This window comes from Polyodon spathula, chromosome 8 (genome assembly GCF_017654505.1).
Source record: "Polyodon spathula isolate WHYD16114869_AA chromosome 8, ASM1765450v1, whole genome shotgun sequence".
NCBI classification, from domain to species: Eukaryota; Metazoa; Chordata; class Actinopteri; order Acipenseriformes; family Polyodontidae; genus Polyodon; species Polyodon spathula.
The window spans coordinates 41833928-41851448 of NC_054541.1; the positions used below are offsets into that span (position 1 = coordinate 41833928).

General features: G+C 36.0%; 1 protein-coding gene across 1 annotated transcript in view; it reads left to right on the forward strand.

The window, feature by feature from the left end:
* LOC121319970 (PDZ domain-containing RING finger protein 4-like) overlaps nucleotides 1-8598 on the forward strand; it is a 43806-nt gene extending 35208 nt beyond the window's left edge. The window contains exons 7-8 of the mRNA XM_041258001.1: nucleotides 2623-2739; nucleotides 4003-8598. Coding sequence (XP_041113935.1) covers nucleotides 2623-2739; nucleotides 4003-5526 — 1641 coding nt within the window. The 3' untranslated portion in view covers nucleotides 5527-8598. The remainder of the gene's footprint in view (nucleotides 1-2622; nucleotides 2740-4002) is intronic.
* The last annotated feature ends 8923 nt before the right edge of the window (nucleotides 8599-17521 follow it).

The following is a 17521-nucleotide window of genomic DNA, read 5'->3' on the forward strand; positions in this document are numbered from 1 at the left end:
TAGCATGATACTGCATCATTCACCAGCAGGCACTGTGCAGTAAATCTTTGAAGCTTGACAACGTTATGCCTGTTGTTGTGAAATGTGTGAACTACATTCACTCCAGGGGCTTGCAGCACAGACGGTTCCGTGCTTTCTGGGAGGAAATTGAATCCAAATATGGTGACTTGCTGTACTCACAGAGGTGTGTTGACTAAGCAGGGGCACTGTTTTAAAGAGATTCTTTGAGTTAAAAACAGAGGTGAAAAGGTTCACAGAGGAGATTAATATGCCTCTGTCAGAGTTGGAAGACACAAAATGGATGATGGATCTTGCTTTCCTTGTTGATATCACCGAAGAGTTGAATAACCTAAACGTGAAGCTACAAGGTCCTGGTCAGCTTGTGACAACACTGTTTGATGATGTGAAAGCATTCACAACTAAAATCAGATTTCTCAGAGTATTCACACTCATTTCCCATCATGCAAGTCGCTTCTGGAAGAGCTGGACATTGAAATGCATTTCAGTGGTGCTGAATACACTGCTAAACTTGACTTGCTTTTGGAAGAATTTGATCAGCGGTTTGCAGATTTCAGAAAGCAAAGAGTAAGCTTACTTGTTTGCTGATCCATTTTCAGTTGATGTGGAAACAGCACCAAGTTATTTACAGATGGAGCTCATTGATCTTCAATGCAACACACCTGTGAACAATAAATTCAAGGAAGCCCAAGGAGATGTCACACAGTTCTTCAAGCAGCTACCACCATCTTTCCCACAGCTTTGCAAAATTATCGATACACACCTTGCTGCAATCCTGAAGGTTTCAATTGCTCAGTCACTGAGGCCAAACATCAACAGACTCACAGAACTGAAGCGTTGCCAGGTGTCTGGCAAACACTAAATCTTTGGCAAACCCAAATTGTAAAAAAGTTCTGTGACAGTTCAGTCTAATACTTCATGAAAGAAGTTTATTTATTTATTTTTTTAAACCAATACCATCTTTCGTGATGTCATTGGCCCTGCATTAGGATTTCAGGGTCGACATTGGCCCATGTGTAAATTGAGTTTGAGACCCCTGGGCTAGAGCTTCCGATTTTTGGTTTTAACCGATAAAACACCCCCCGATACTAAAAAATATATAATCAGTGTACAGCCAATAAACACAGGAAAACACTGGAAATAGTTACTCAATTTGCGTTGATTTCACCCCTTTCCCATTCAAAAAAAAAAAAAAGTAAAACAAAAAAGAAAACGACCTTTCCCAGTGCAGCTGGGCAGTGTCCCTCCTCCTGACTTGTATCAGTCACTGAATCATTCAGAATACTTTAAACCCACCCCAACTACTGAGTGGCAGCAAATACCTACATTTCTATTGGAGACTACTCTTGCAAGATTTAAAATTAGATTACAATTAGGAATGGTGGCTTGTTTGCAGGATTAAAGCTGTACTACAGTTAAGAGGATTCAAAACAGAATTGCAAATTGTGGCGAAATATAAAAAAATGCATACACACAAAAACCCCAGAAGAATGTGCCCGTCACCATAGGGATTAGTTGTGGAAGACAGCAAACGAAAGAAGGTACAATTTAAGTGTGCAAGTACTGTCGAGTTTGCTATACATATTGTGACAGAAAAAACGCCCAAGCATTTTGGAAAGTAACCAATTTACATAAAACTTGAAAATAGCTAAATAAATAAATAAATAAGCACCGAAAAATGAAATTAATAAAAACCGAAACAACAGAAGCCCTATGTATAGCCAAGCCATCACAATATCATGCAATATAATTACCTATTACATTGAAGGAAAAAAAAACAACTTGTATATTCCTTGTTGAAAACTTACATAAAAGGTTGTCCTGCAGACAGTGGCAATGACAATGGGGAAAAACATCATCCGTGGAGCTGAAATGAAGGGCAACCTGTATGTACTGCAGGGGCTTATGATTAAATAATACCTGTCATGTACAGTATAGGGCTGGTTTAAGGTGGAGAGCCTTGTGAGTGATAATCAATATTTTGTGTTCCTTGATTGATGTCACAGCAGGTGATAGAAGATTGGTTTATGTGTGAAGAATAATGTCTGCATTTAGTATTTGAGATAAAGACAAACATTGGTTCATTTGGTTGGTCTAATATCTTTAACATTTTAGAGATATGAGACCAACCAAAGGAACCAATGTTTGTCCTTTGCAGAGAGGAATGCTGCCAGACCCTTTTGGGGGTTAGACAATATTAACTTTTGGGCAGGCAGGCTGTCTTGTTTGACCCAATTCCCCTGTATTTGAAGTCTCCTAATGTTTATTAACTTGTGTTCTGCTCATCCAATTTGATGTGTAACAATGCATATGCATATTTTTCTTTTCACTTATCTAAAAATACGTGTGATGTTAAGTTGATCCACAGGCAGTCAAATATTGAAAATCTAACAATTGAAAAAATGTTGAAAATCTAGCAATTGACATTGTCATTGCAATACCCAACATTTCTACAGTACTTGTCTGTATTTAAACTTATCTAACCAATAATACACTTGTTACTGTACACAGACAGTATATTTTCTGATCACAGAACACGAGGAGGAAATTACTAGTTGAGGGATATGTAGTATACAACAAAAATGGTGTTGTGTGTCTTTGTAGCTGGACGAAGGCTGGCTGGATGATGAGAGAAATGAATTCTTAGAAGAGCTGAACATGGAGATGTTGGAGGAACAACACCACGAAGCAATGCAATATACAGCCAGCGAACTGGAGCAGGTGACATATTCTTACTTTTTTCTCATTGCCACACCATTTGACTTCCCAAAGTAGCAAATTTGAACCACACTTCACAACACCACAGTTTACAGTTATACATTCTGCTGGATCATCCAAGCAGCTCACAAGCATAACTCATGACTCCTCACGCCCAGCTCCTCATCCATGAAAAGCAGCTTTTCACTCCATACAGATGTGTTAATGATGCTTATCAGTTTCTGAACATTACATAATTCAGTATTCCTATTGGCTGGTAGATGCCTGCATGCTGTTGTGACAGTTTAAATTAGATTAAGTTAATGGGCTAGAAATGACAAATATGTAAGAAAGCAATTATTCTGTAAAATGTTTCTCTAATATTCTAATCAATTATTCAAAGAATTATTAACAATTTGGGTTGGCTGGACTAAATCCTTTTGCCATTGACGCCACTGTTAGTTATTATTTTATTTAAATATGTGCACATTTACATATCAGTTGCTTGAAAGTGTAAACTGTATTTAACTTTGAGAAAATGTAATTGCATGCCTTATTCTGAGCAAGGTTGTTTTGGCATGTACAGTAATAGGGTTATGTTTAGTTGCAAGTTACCGTTAAAAACTTGATATCCCCCTCAATGTGAACTATTGATGGGTTATCATGTTTTGCTTTCTCATATAAATTATGCAAAAGTGGTAACCCAATGCAGAATGGTTATGCCTGAGGAAACCACATCACCAGTACAACAAAAGTAATAACACAGCAGAGGAATACAGTAATATGACCTCACTTATATGAAACGCTGATATTCAATCCAATATAAGGATGTTCAGACAAGCTCAAAATGTGACTGAATTGAACTGTAGTAGAATATTAGACAATGGGCTTATTTTTATTATTAATTTGTTTCAATACCATTTTGCCAAACAATAGGAAGTAGCATTGAACAAATATGGATGTATTTCATTTAACTTTATTTCCATTTAAATGAGCGTGGATTATATATGGATAGTATACCCTGCTTGAAGCCCCATCTATGCCCCCTAATTGTGATTGTAAAATGTATTTTTCGTTGCACATGGTATGCCCTTTAAATACGCGATTTATAGCCGTACCCCTTCTCAAAATCATGCAATAGAAAAAAACATTTAGTAGAGAACATAAATGTTCCAGGATGCATTTATTTGTGTTTTATCTGCTTTTTGAACCAATTGTTATTTAAGGCCAAAAAGTAATCTGCAGGTAAATATCATTTGTAACATATTTCAATTTCCTTTTTCACAGCCAAAGAAAAGTGAGGAAGACGGTGGAACGACAGACACAGCCACCACCTCTTCCAACACCCAGGAGAAGGACAGCGGGGTGGGCCGCACTGATGACAGTCTGCGCAATGACGAGAGCTCTGAGCAGGAGAACCAGAGGGACAGCCAAAAGCAATTTTCGCTGCAGGACAAACGAGAGCTGGGCCAGAGTCAGGACACGCTGGTGAGCAATGAGATGCCGTGTAACGGGAGCTTTGTGTCTGGTGAATATATCGACTCAGACTGCACTGCAGCCCAGGACGAGGACTGCGAGAGGTTCCGCCAGCTGCTGGAGCTCAAATGTAAGATAAGAAACAGCGGCGAGTGTGACCTTTACTACAGCCGCAGCAGTACCATCGAATGCAGCCTCAAGGAACCAAATGGGGTAGAACGGGAGCTACAGCTGCTCAACGAAGAGCTTCGTAACATTGAGCTGGAGTGCCAGAATATCATGCAGGCTCACAAGCATCAAAATGCAAGGGGTCAATATGCCGATGTCTGGTCAATCGAAGAAGAAGGCTATCGAGATTATAACACCAGTGATGACTTGCAGAGAGCTAAGCTAGCGGATATCATAGAGCATCCAGAAAAATCGGACAAGGACAGCTCCAGTGCATACAACACGGCAGAGAGCTGTCGCAGTACGCCACTGAAGGTGGGTCGCTCACCAGATAACTCCTTGCAGCGAATGATCAACATTACGAACAAGAAGAACCTGAGGAGTACCATTGCAGCACAACAAATGACTGCCAGACAAGACAGCAAAGAGGCATGTCTGGCTAAAACTAAAAGTTCAGACAATTCAGCAGAGCAGCAGGATAATGCACCTGAAAGCAACAAACTTACTGAGCGTGAGAGGTCCAGTGTTCCACAGATTCCGTATCTTTCACCATGCCACAGTTCCCAGTACAGACATACCAATATACCCACTCATGCCAGGCACTACCAGAGCTACATGCATCTCATCCAGCAGAAATCTGCTGTGGAGTACGCCCAGAGCCAACTTAGCATTGTGAGCATGTGCAAAGACTTGCAGAAGTCTGCGGAGCCTAAAATGGAGTGGAAGGTCAAAGTCCGTAGTGACGGGACGAGATACATCACAAAGAGGCCAGTGAGGGACAAAATTCTTAAAGAGCGTGCCTTGAAGATCAAAGAGGAGCGCAGCGGAATGACGACAGATGACGACACAATGAGTGAGATGAAGATGGGCAGGTACTGGAGCAAGGAGGAGAGGAAGCAGCACTTGATGAGGGCCAAAGAGCAGAGGAGACGACGGGAGTTCATGATGCGCAGCAGACTGGACTGCCTCAAGGAAAGCCCTCAAAGTGGCAGCGAAGGGAAAAAGGAAATAAACATTATTGAACTGAGCCATAAAAAGATGATGAAAAAGCGGAATAAGAAAATCTTGGACAATTGGATGACAATCCAAGAACTGATGACCCATGGGGCCAAGTCTCCCGAGGACCCACAAGTACACAATGCCTTCTTGTCTGTTACCACTGTATAATATGGACACTACCAAATTCGGTAGAATTTAATTGCCTCGTTCAATGTGGCATTTTTTTAAAAAGTTTTTCACAGTTTATAACCTGAATACTTTTTATAAACAATTTTGTTAACTTCTTTATTATGTTTCTTTTTCCTTCAGCTTAATTTTTTTCTTTATAACTTTGTGGAAGTTTTTTGTTTGTTTATTTTTTTTACAATGCACTCACTACTAATTCCATTTACTACTTAACAAAATATAACATGATATCACTGTTCTTAAAATAGTGTAATTGAATCCTGGCAATGTGACTGCCTCAGTTTAAAAGGTGGAGCTTTACAGTATCTCACCACTGTAGCCACTAGATAATTCGAGGTAGCTCCAAACAGGATTATTAGTTAGTTCTGGACCAATTTAGGATCGAGGATTACAATATATTAAAATATAAATATGCAAACAATGAGCTTTAAAACAAATCTATAACATAAATCCAACACAAGAGGTCGCAGAATTTAGTAGAAGTTTGAAACTAGTTCAGGAAAATTAATCTTAACTAATCAGAAAAATGAAGTGAACCTTCTAGACAATTACATTTTCTTATATTTGCCTTTGGACCTTAATATTTTAAGTCTATCCACTGGTCAGGCAAGAGCGATTCTGCCTGTCATGTTTATGCATGTTACATGCCTCAATAAATTTTAATTTGAATTCAGTTGTGGGGTTTGTTTGAAATACTAAAACAAAAAAAATAACACAGAGTTCTGTAAAGCTTTAAACATTCATATGTATAAATATTCTGCAACAGTTTCCTGCTGGATTTTATGTAATATAACTTATTGTTTCTTTATATTTTGTAATCAACCCAAAGGAGGTTCCTTTGTATTGTATGGGCTGTATGTATAAAAGTTTTTGTTTGTGAATACCTCTTTTCTTGGTACTTACATGTTTAATTTAGGATTCGGATATGTATAAATGATGTTTACTGTTTCGTATTGTTTTTGTCGTTGTGTATGCTCAATCAACAACAGTTATACTTTTGTGTTCGACAGTTAACCTTCTATGTGGTTCAGGGGACAGGATCTAGGGCTCCTCCCCTGTTCTGTCCTGCCAAACTATTGTCAATCTCTCAATTTAAACCCCCAAGTCACACTATGCTTGCTTCCTAACCTTAGAGGCCAGTCGGTTCGGTCTCACCTGTGCGAGGGTGGCTCATCGTGAGCCAAAGTGAAACCCTTTCCTCTTTTCTAAGTCAAAATCAAAGCACTTCTATTACAATTCCTGAGGTTCCATCCCCGCAAAGCTCTTGCTTGTGTCCTGTGAAACTTAAGTTGGATGTAACATTTTTTCATATCTTCTTCGCATGTAGCCAAATATTTTACACTTCCTCCATGGTGGTGTAACTACAGGGATGTTTGGTGGTTTATTACTTTTAACTATGTTACTTCCAGATCAGAGGTTGTTTTTTTTTTTTTTTTTTTTTTTATTATTATTATTCATATATGTTATGCTTATATGACTGTATGTGTCGGATATTACTCTCTCCCAGCAACTAATAATGGGGGCTTGTGTGGCCAAGATTCCTGTCAACAGGCAGAGACAAAGACAGCCGAGGGTATTTGGACAGATCCTCCTGAAAATGTGTTCAAAATATTTGTGGCTTGCTATGTTTTGCACAATATTGCAATTCAATCAAGGATTATATCTATATCTGAGGATGATATTCAAGCCCCCGTTGACAAAGTAGCACCCAATCCCTTACACCCCAACATTCCAACTTTGAAAAATGACAGAGAGATACATGCGTGCCTACACGATATAAAAATAAAAAGACACACACACACAGTATTCACACATAATGGTCCTATGAGTCAATATTAAGTAGTTGTTGGGGTTTTCATTCATGGTTGGGTTTATCAAGGTCCCAGTCAGCAAAAATCGTATGCCATGGCATTCGTTACAAGGCAATACAATACAAACTTGGGAGCGAAGTTCTACTTGAATACGGAAATGGTCACGTGTTGATCACATACCTCAATTTGACCTCACGTTATATATGCTAATAAAGCAAGCTGTTGTATTATTTCTTCTTAACTTCTTACAGCGGCCGCTGCTGAAACGTGACAAGTTTAACTATCACAGATAACTTAAAAACTCCATGATGCAAACAACCTTTACAAATACAGCGCTATGTTTTTAAATATAATGCCAAACCAATACCTTACATACTGTCCTATATACAAACATTCAGCAAAATGGTATTGAAGTGTTTTCTGCTAAGAGTATAAACTGTTTCATACACTTCTTCTAATAGCATTTCCCCCCTCAATGACATTGTACATTACAACTGTAAATTGAAACTGTATTACTCCCAGTCAAGTGTAGGTGGAACATTTTTCAATAATGTGTAGTAGAACTGATCGTGTAGTCAGGTAAATATGTGGTTATTGTGAAAATAAAAATAAATAAAATTATTGTTTACCTTCAAAGAAACCCTAAAGCCATTTCACAACTTTTCTTCACTGATTTGTGTTCCCAACAGATGTAAAGGTTATGTACTAAACATTCTTACAAGTGTCTTTTAATGTCCTGCCAAGATACTGGTTCCAGATGTAATACCAGCTTGCCAGCCTCTTGCTATTTTTACATTAGCATTGGCTAGAAATTGATCTTGGAAAGATCCTGGCAGAGCAGTGACATTAATCAATACTTGAAATTCAGTAGATTTTTTTTTTTTTTTGTTTTACTTTTTCAAATGAGGTTAATAACAATGTAAATCACAGTACCTACTACAATTGAACATTTGACTTTTTTTTTTACTTTGCCCAGATAAGAAAGGACCAGTTAGTGTTGTCTTGCATTACAACTGAATTACAGCAATTAATGAATAAAGTATAAAACATCTTTTCAAGTGTTAGTGACTATTGAAAAATGTAGACACACAGATTGGTTTATAACAGGGATGTCGTGGTTTTTGTTATATATTCAGTTGATTTCAACTGGCAATCTGCAGATTATTTTTCTTTTCTTTTTTTGTTAAATCTAATGTTATAAAATAAATACGACCATAAAACAAGATCATGCACTGTGCATTCAAACCCAGTTCCAATTTTTAAGCGTGTTTTTTTTTTTTTTTTCTTAAAGACTAAACAAATTAACATAAAACTTAAGTGGCTTTTGTTGATTTGTGCAGAACTGTAGTGTATAAAAATATTAAACAAGTAGTGTGAGCTCTGTAGGTACTGGGATAAACAATTATATTTGTTTTATTTGCGACCTAAAAGTATTTGACAAATCTGCCCAAAAGGTACATTTGTATTCCAGAAGCAATGCTGTCTTTCATTATTGTAGTTGATGGAAGATTATTTCAGCATGTTTCCAGCTCCCAGGTTGCATTGTGTGCATTGGTGTATAGTCTGGTGGCTTTGTTAAATCTCACATAATGTTTATAAAGTGCTTTCAGTGAATGAATACAATGAATGTCAATGTAAAGTGCATAGACCATAAGCACAGAGGTTGAAATGTGGACATTTAGAAAAGCTCTTATATTAGCAAATACATATAAGAATAGTCCAGATATTTTTGCAATTGGCAAATTAACAATAATAATAATAATAAATAATAATAATAATAATAATAATAATAATAATAATCAGGACAACCCTGGAATAGACAAGAGCATACTTAAACTGAGGTTTCATTTCTGGAAAAAAAAAAAAATTCTATTCAGACTTGCATGTGGTAGATTGTGTTGTACATCTTTAACATTTTACAGTATTGCTTATCCATTACCCCTTTATGTGTCTATGGTAACTGCAGAACCAAAGGTTTATTTAAAGGGACGGCACTGTATTCAACAGAATGTTTGACGTAAATGTATCCTCAGTAACAGAGCTTGTGGATCCACGGATGTGTGTTCCACGAAGCACTACTGGAGACAGGGCCTCCCTCTAGAGGCCAGTGGAACCCTTACAGAAGAAGCCCAGTGCCAATAGCACAATATGTAACAGCAAGCATTTAATATTACCAACAATTATTTAAGTACTGGGCAGACACATGGCAAATGACATTTAATAGAGAACAGTGTAAGGTACTGCATGCAGGAAATAAAAATGTACATTCTAAATATCATATGGGAGATACTGAAATTGGAAAAGGAATCTATGAAAAAGACCTAGGAGTTTTTGTTGACTCAGAAATGTCTTCATCTAGACAATGTGGGGAAGCTATAAAAAAGGCTAACAAGATGCTTGGATACATTGTGAAAAGTGTTGAATTTAAATCAAGGGAAGTAATGTTAAAACTGTACAATGCACTAGTAAGACCTCATCTTGAATATTGTGTGCAGTTCTGGTCACCTCGATATAAAAAAGATATTGCTGCTCTAGAAAGAGTGCAAAGAAGAGCGACCAGAATTATTCCGGGCTTAAAAGGCATGTCATATGCAGACAGGCTAAAAGAATTGAATCTGTTCAGTCTTGAACAAAGAAGACTACGCGGCGACCTAATTCAAGCATTCAAAATTCTAAAAGGTATTGACAGTGTCGACCCAAGGGACTTTTTCAGCCTGAAAAAAGAAACAAGGACCAGGGGTCACAAATGGAGATTAGACAAAGGGGCATTCAGAACAGAAAATAGGAGGCACTTTTTTACACAGAGAATTGTGAGGGTCTGGAATCAACTCCCCAGTAATATTGTTGAAGCTGACACCCTGGGATCCTTCAAGAAGTTGCTTGATGAGATTCTGGGATCAATAAGCTACTAACAACCAAACGAACAAGATGGGCCGAATGGCCTCCTCGTTTGTAAACTTTCTTATGTTCTTAAGTACAAAATATTTACCAAATGACAATGATTGTCCACCACTTTTAGCAATTAAATGACTTTGACTTTCAGACAGGAAAAGTAACAACTAACCACCATCTACTGTGTAGTTAACTGGTTTCTTTGGGAAATCCACAGTTCTGTGTTTTGATTGAAGAATCAACGGTATAACAGTTGAATAGAAGAAGAATTAATTTGAAGATCAAAGGATGATATAAGACATTCAGATGTTAGAGATTGCAATTAAAAATAATTAATATGCAGGGATACACGCCGTACATGAAACCAGTATGATGATTTGTTTTAGAAGAACAATATTCAAAAAAGTACTGGGAAACCACGCCTCTAGTATTCCTAATACCAAATGTATCAGATCTCTCTGTTCCGCATTAACTTGTTAAATGAGTCTTAATCATACAAAAGCAGAAGGAAATTTAAATTTAAATGACCTTAAACTCGAGTAGCTTTATTTCATTAAAACTTATCTCCTACTAAATCATTTCAATGGACTCATCATCTTGAATGGCAGACAGTTATTAAAATATTCTTATTTCCATATTTCTTTAGATACATTAGATTATGAAACTTGAAATCCATATAAATGTGTGGGCTGAATGCCACGATTCTAAGAATTTATTCATGCAGGTGTGTGTTCCTTATTTTTTCTGTTAATTATTATTATTATTTTGTATGAAGCGTGGTATAATTATTATCACAGCTCTATTGCAAGAAACTGAAGAACTGGTTACATGAATGGTATATGTGTTTTTTTTTTTGTTTTTTTTGTTTTTTGTTGTTTGCATTTAAGCTACCGCTAAGCACAGAAAAAAATGTAATTCAGTATATTAATAACAATAACAATTTTAAATACAGTAAGCATTTAATCTGTTATAACAGGACCCTCCCTGAAACTGTAAGATATGTTATTAGTGATGTACAGAATACAAAAGTAAAAAAAAACTAAAACCATTGTGAATATGTTTAAATTGTATGTCACAGGTTTCTTTTTAATATAGTGATATGCTTAATGATATATAAAACTGTACCGAATGGTTCCAAATTAAGTGTTTCATTAAATATATAAAAAGAACCCTGATTGTGGGACATCTCTCTGAGGGACACTGATATTTTATTAAGTTTCACCTACAGTTGCTCCATTTCTGTAAAACACTGAGCTAAAAATAGCAATGTGGACCAGGTCAAGTTCAACAGCAACTCAAACTCATTGACACCCTAAACTAACAAAGGAATTCCTGGTGTTTTGAGCATCAGAGTAATGCTAGTATGCACTGTACCTGCCTTCTTTGTGTCTGCAAGAAGCCAGCACACCTAACATCACTTTCCTCTCAAGTCATTTTTTAATTCATATTGTCTATACAATGAGATTTAAAATGCTCTATAAATGCAATAAAGCTGTTTGGTTTATTTCGACTGGCAAGGTCTATGGACATCAGCCTTTTCACCAACTTATTAGGTTTTCTGCTTGCAGCTTCTCAAAAGCCTCGGTCAGGTATAATTAAGACTGAGCGTATGATATTTGGCATTTGTCAGATTCAATCATTGGTTGAAATACCAGTCCTGACAGAAATGTCAAACTGATAGCACACCCATCGTCCCAGTGCATGGTAGCGAAGCCAGCAGCTCTATTATTCTATTATAAATGCTTGCTGATAACCTTTATGAATTTCCGAAAAGCCAAAACGACAAACTGAATTCCGTGACCCTGGAAGCGGATTGAATTTATGAGTGCTCCATTTCCATAAAGTTTTACAGGTATAAAATTGGTAGTTTCTAGTTGCTTTCAGGGCTTTCTCCAATAAATGTTTGAAAAACAGACCAATAGAGGGTAGATAACTTCAGGATCTCACCTCGCTTGCATATATTTAATTAACAAAACCAAACAGCTGCAAAATAAACACAGCACGAGGGCCAAAATAAAAGGTTCACACAAAACAATGAAGGCTGGGCATTCACCATCACTATAAAGTTTCAAATCAAAGCACAATTTCACACACCTAACTGACAGGAGTTATACTGAGTAACATACAGCAGTGATTCCTTTCCATGGGTGATTTTCACAGTAGCTAATGAATTTTCCATTTCATTAAAACGCTCTCATTAAAACATACTGCAGAGAAGGGAAGAGATCAATCTAATACTAATACAGATGACAACATACCTAACAGGTGAAATTACAGTTTTTTCAGGTCACTGTTAATAGATTTTTTTTTTTTTTTTAAATAAACATCCACTATATAAAATGGTTAACAGCATATTTTATGCAGACAATTCTGCTATTATAGGCTGGCATTCATTTCACTGCCATTGCAAGTTGCAGCATACATTGATAATCTGTAGATAACTAAAATGTTAAAATGTTTATTTTTATAGCACAGATGTTTTTCAATGATTGGTTCCTCATTTGCATATAATAAATAAAGAACTAATCCTTGTTTATATGAAGTGACAATATTGTACATTCCCAACAGCTTGCGTGGTTACTGCTCGGGAAACTTAATTTATGGGTTTTATTTAAAGATGTATTTTCTTGTAACCCTCTGGGGAGCAAACAAGTTACAATTAATATAAATAATGGGCCACGTGATCTGTAAAAAAAAAAAAAAAAAAAAAAATCCTTGTTGTAATGTTCATTTATGACTTTTTGGGGCTTTCCAAGATCTTCTGTATTTGATTCTTCCCTCATTGATTTGGAAAGATTAAAGAGAAGTTTAATTTAGGAATATAAAAAGTATTTTCATACAGTAGTTAATATATTTTTTTCAATACCACACTGTTCTTTTCTTAAAAATTAACATAGTAATAACCTATTGTCACCTGGTACTGTGCAAATCTTGAGCTGGTGTGAAATTACTCTGTGATAAACACTATGGAATTCTGAAATTTCAATTAACTTTTAACATGCTCAGTTTAATCAGATTACCTATATCCCACCCTCTTGACCGCTAATCTGATTTATTTGGCATAATGAAATAGAGTAGTAATTCAAAAAAAGCATATCTGTACACATTTGCAACAAATGTAAAAATACACCCTGTAGCATATTTGCTTGGCTACTGTGTCAAGATTAATTTATACAATCAAAGATTATTAATTTTTGTGTTCACTGGTGCGAAGAAAGGCTGACAGCATTTGTTTTAATATCGCACCGTGATTTCTTTTACAAAAATCATGTGTTTGGTGTTGATGTCAAGGATGCCAAGTAGTAAGCTGGAAATTGAATTTGTGACTGAAGACCAAAATTATTCTTGAGAATAAGTCCTATACTTGTAAATAATTTAACAAACAGCAAACAAATCAAACCAAGGTATTGGGAGCAACCAATCAAACTCTTTCACTGCAGAGTGCTCTAAAATAATTTTATAAGTAGGGAATATGTCACGGCCCACTAAAAAAAAAAAGAGGAAAGTGTTTACAGAAAATGATATTTCAATGGTCCAAGAGGACTACATCACCCAGAGTGCACTAGAAACAATGAATCACTTGGCAACCCAGCAGCCACCATAGTGTGTGTATGAGAGACCCTGAGATTACCTTTAGATGTGCTTGCCTGTAGGATTTAATACTGCTGATCCTTCTATGTAAAACACCTTCTATGTAATTGTATAAGTTCAAGCTCAGACTGCATGGATTTACAAAATAAAGGTGAGGATTCAAGACTGCAGATTTTTTCCCCGCTCCATGCTTATTCTATTGTCGCAGCCCGAGCATCCGCAGAAATGTATCTGTTATTAAAATACAGTTCCCAGTTCAAAAGTAATTCAATCATCACTGTGCAAAGAACTTTTAACAAACTACAACAAATAAATAAATACCTGGATAGGAAGTCATAAGCTGAAATTGGATTTATACACACAAACTTTCTATTACCACAAGTCAGTGGATCTTAGATTATATGACTTTGCTTGAATCATTCACTGCTCTGCGGTATATATGCAATCACAGCAATCCATTATTGTAAGTTCAATATAAACGTTTGACATGATGTACATTGATCGATTTTTATTATAAAAGGTAATATAAATGTAACAATAAGTGAACAAAATCCAATAAAGATTCTGTAACACAGCCACATAGGACTTCTATGCAATGGTTATTCTTTGCGAAAAATGGTTAATTAAAAAAAAAAAAAAAAAAAAAAAAAAAAACTAATGCAGAGACTATCCTGTTGGACGCACTAGTACTGCCGTGCCTAGCTCATTACAGTGTATGAGTGTGTGATTACAGAAGATCAAACAGCCTTCAATCCATAACTACAGTCCTGCTATTTTATATTCTATCTTCCACCGTAGTATTCTAGCAACAAATGAACGATTCTGCTAAGCTTGTAGCCTCTGTGCTATGAAATGAAATGTGTATTCCCTTGGTAAACAATTCAAAAGTAAACATAACTGTTTGATATAATGCAGTAGTATAGGGATATGGAAAGGGAAGTGAGTGTATATTGTACCACCATCTTGGGACTACAATAATGTGACAGAACTTAGAAGATTATTCCTTTCCCTAATTCTGAGAGTTTTTCAGTAATAGTTTTCATCTGGTTCATAAAATACAGAGTTGTCCATTGTTTCTCTTGCCCAGATTCACAGTACGCTAGCACATGAGGTGGTGGAAAGCAACTAAAACAAGTCCACATGTCCATCAAATGGAAAGAATCAGGTTCGGGTTTTTTTGTTTTATTTTTGCCTGGCAAACATGCAGTACATATTTAATTGATATACAATTACCTATTTATTGATTTAATAAACAGTCAATATATCTAATAGGGAAACACAACCATAACCAATACTTTACATAACTGTTAGTGTAGGAAACTATCAATGTAAGTCTTAATTAAACATAATGTGTACGGATAAGTATAGCGTTACAATGGCAATTAAAGGTGTGTGTACTCAAGCACCCCTATTATATGTGTATAATATGTATATATATATATATATATATATATATATATATATATATATATATATATATATATAAATATATAAGCTGGATATTCATTAAGTCTTAATCCATATTGGAATGAAAATGAAAAGCAGCAGACTGGCCCCACAGGTAACCCAGTTATAGTTTTCTTTGCTAATTAACTAGGCTGCCTGTAGCGCTTCAGGGATTCAGTATTTTGATGTGCAAATTCAGATCTTAGATTGTTCTCACTACTACTGCAAATACAGTTGAAAATATAGCTTATGGTTTGATAATGCCAAACAGGAGCAAGGTTTTATAAAGTATTTGTTGCTCTCTTAATCAGTTCTAGTCCAAGATCTTATTCCAATTATGTGCATATTGTATTATTGAATACTTTTCAAACACTGTTCACTGTTACTAATCAAATAAGGAGGCAAAAAAACATGTCTAATATAATCATGCAAAAAAAAATGATTTGCCATTTACTGTATCACCCACGCCACCCCCCCCAATCTGTATCACTTGCATGTATTCAGAAAAAAAAAATTATAAGCTTTATCTTCTGTAAAAGTTAAACACTGTACGCTGTATTGCCCTACAATAACTGTGCGTTATATCTACCCTGGTAATATAATTACATTTTGATATGTGTGCAATAGCAAATGCTTAACCAAGCAGGGCAGCTCAGAAGTAAGGCCATGAAAGGAAAATGTCTCTTGTGTAAAGAATCGCTCATCCTCTTCCCAGAGGCACATCTTTAAGTCAATACACTTGACATGTTTGCAGCCTTCCTAATCAGTTTCAATAACAACAAAGTGAGCTAAACTCAACAAGACTAGGTCAGGCAAGTGCAACCTTTAAGGAAAGATTAGGGAATTGAAAATGTAAAGAGATCTATTGTCTGTCCTTCACTGGGACTTTTTTGACATATGTAAGTTTTCATGTTTGGTATTAAATGGGTTTTAAACAGCCAGAGAGCTGATACTGTCCTTTATATTTATAGTGGCATGGCAGTACTTTCACTGTTCACTGCATTATGTTTATTGTTGATACTAACATTAGTTGATAAAAAAAAAAAAAACCCTATAATTTAATTAAAGATAGACCCTGATCAGTACTAATTTTGGATTACTTTGCCTAAAATAATATTAGTAATCCATGACCATAATTAGTGCTAATCTACAGTAGGTCTGTCAAATCAGTCATAAGTATCTTAACATGATGTCCTCTTAGCTTTTTATGATGTTTAGAATCATTCAGCATGGTACTTACAGCAATGACTTCAATATCGTGGTAGTGTTTATAAATATTTTGATACAGTCTGTGTTAGGTGCTTGAGTCTGAGTTTCAAGGCTGCTTGTCAGTTCTACAGTTCACCATACTATTTGTAAATTTATTAGATCAAAAAATGGAACCTAAAATATACCAAGCATCAAAAGGAAATGTATCATTATTATAACACATTTATTTTTGACAAAAATATATATAGGTATAGAAATGATGGAAATTGACTAAATGTTTTTGGTTCTTTTTAAATCACTCGATCATTCATCCTTGACCATGACACTCTTGAATGACTATGACTGAAGCATATGCACTTAATCACCTAATTAGTGAGACAGTTGATTGAACACTGGATATGGAGTGATTTCAGTTGGTGAATTGCAAGCTTGAATAAAAGCAATATGCCATGTCTGTCAAGAGAGCAGCGCCTTCGTGCAATCAGCATGTTGGACTAGTTGGGAAGTAGTCTGGGATGCAGGTAGGGTTAAAATGAAACTGTGGTTTCCACACACATATAAAAGGCTTGTTAGCATTTGAAAAAGACCTCACCCAGTTCCTTAATGGAAGCTTAACAGTAAAACTGGCTCATGCTTTTTTGACCTTGAGACTTTATGACTGTAATTCATTGCTAGCTGGTCTCCCCAAGTTTAAGATTCATAGTCTACAGCGTTAATAGACCGCTGCAGCCCATTTGAGATAACATGTTGTGGAAGAAAAGGTCCATTACTGTGAAGTGCTTACATTGGGTGCCCATAAAATTAATATGAGGTGTAATGTTTGGTTGACAGCCTTCGAGAAGGGCATGGTTGGTATAGATATGCACATGCACAATGCTAAAGATCATCTTAGCCAATCAGAAAGCAAATGGCGTTGCATATATGTTACTGAAATCACCCAAGCCCAACCAAGTAATTATTCCTCTAAACCCAGCTCATCATCCATCATTGTGTGACAATCCTGTCTGCTTGATGGTCCAAATGGGCAT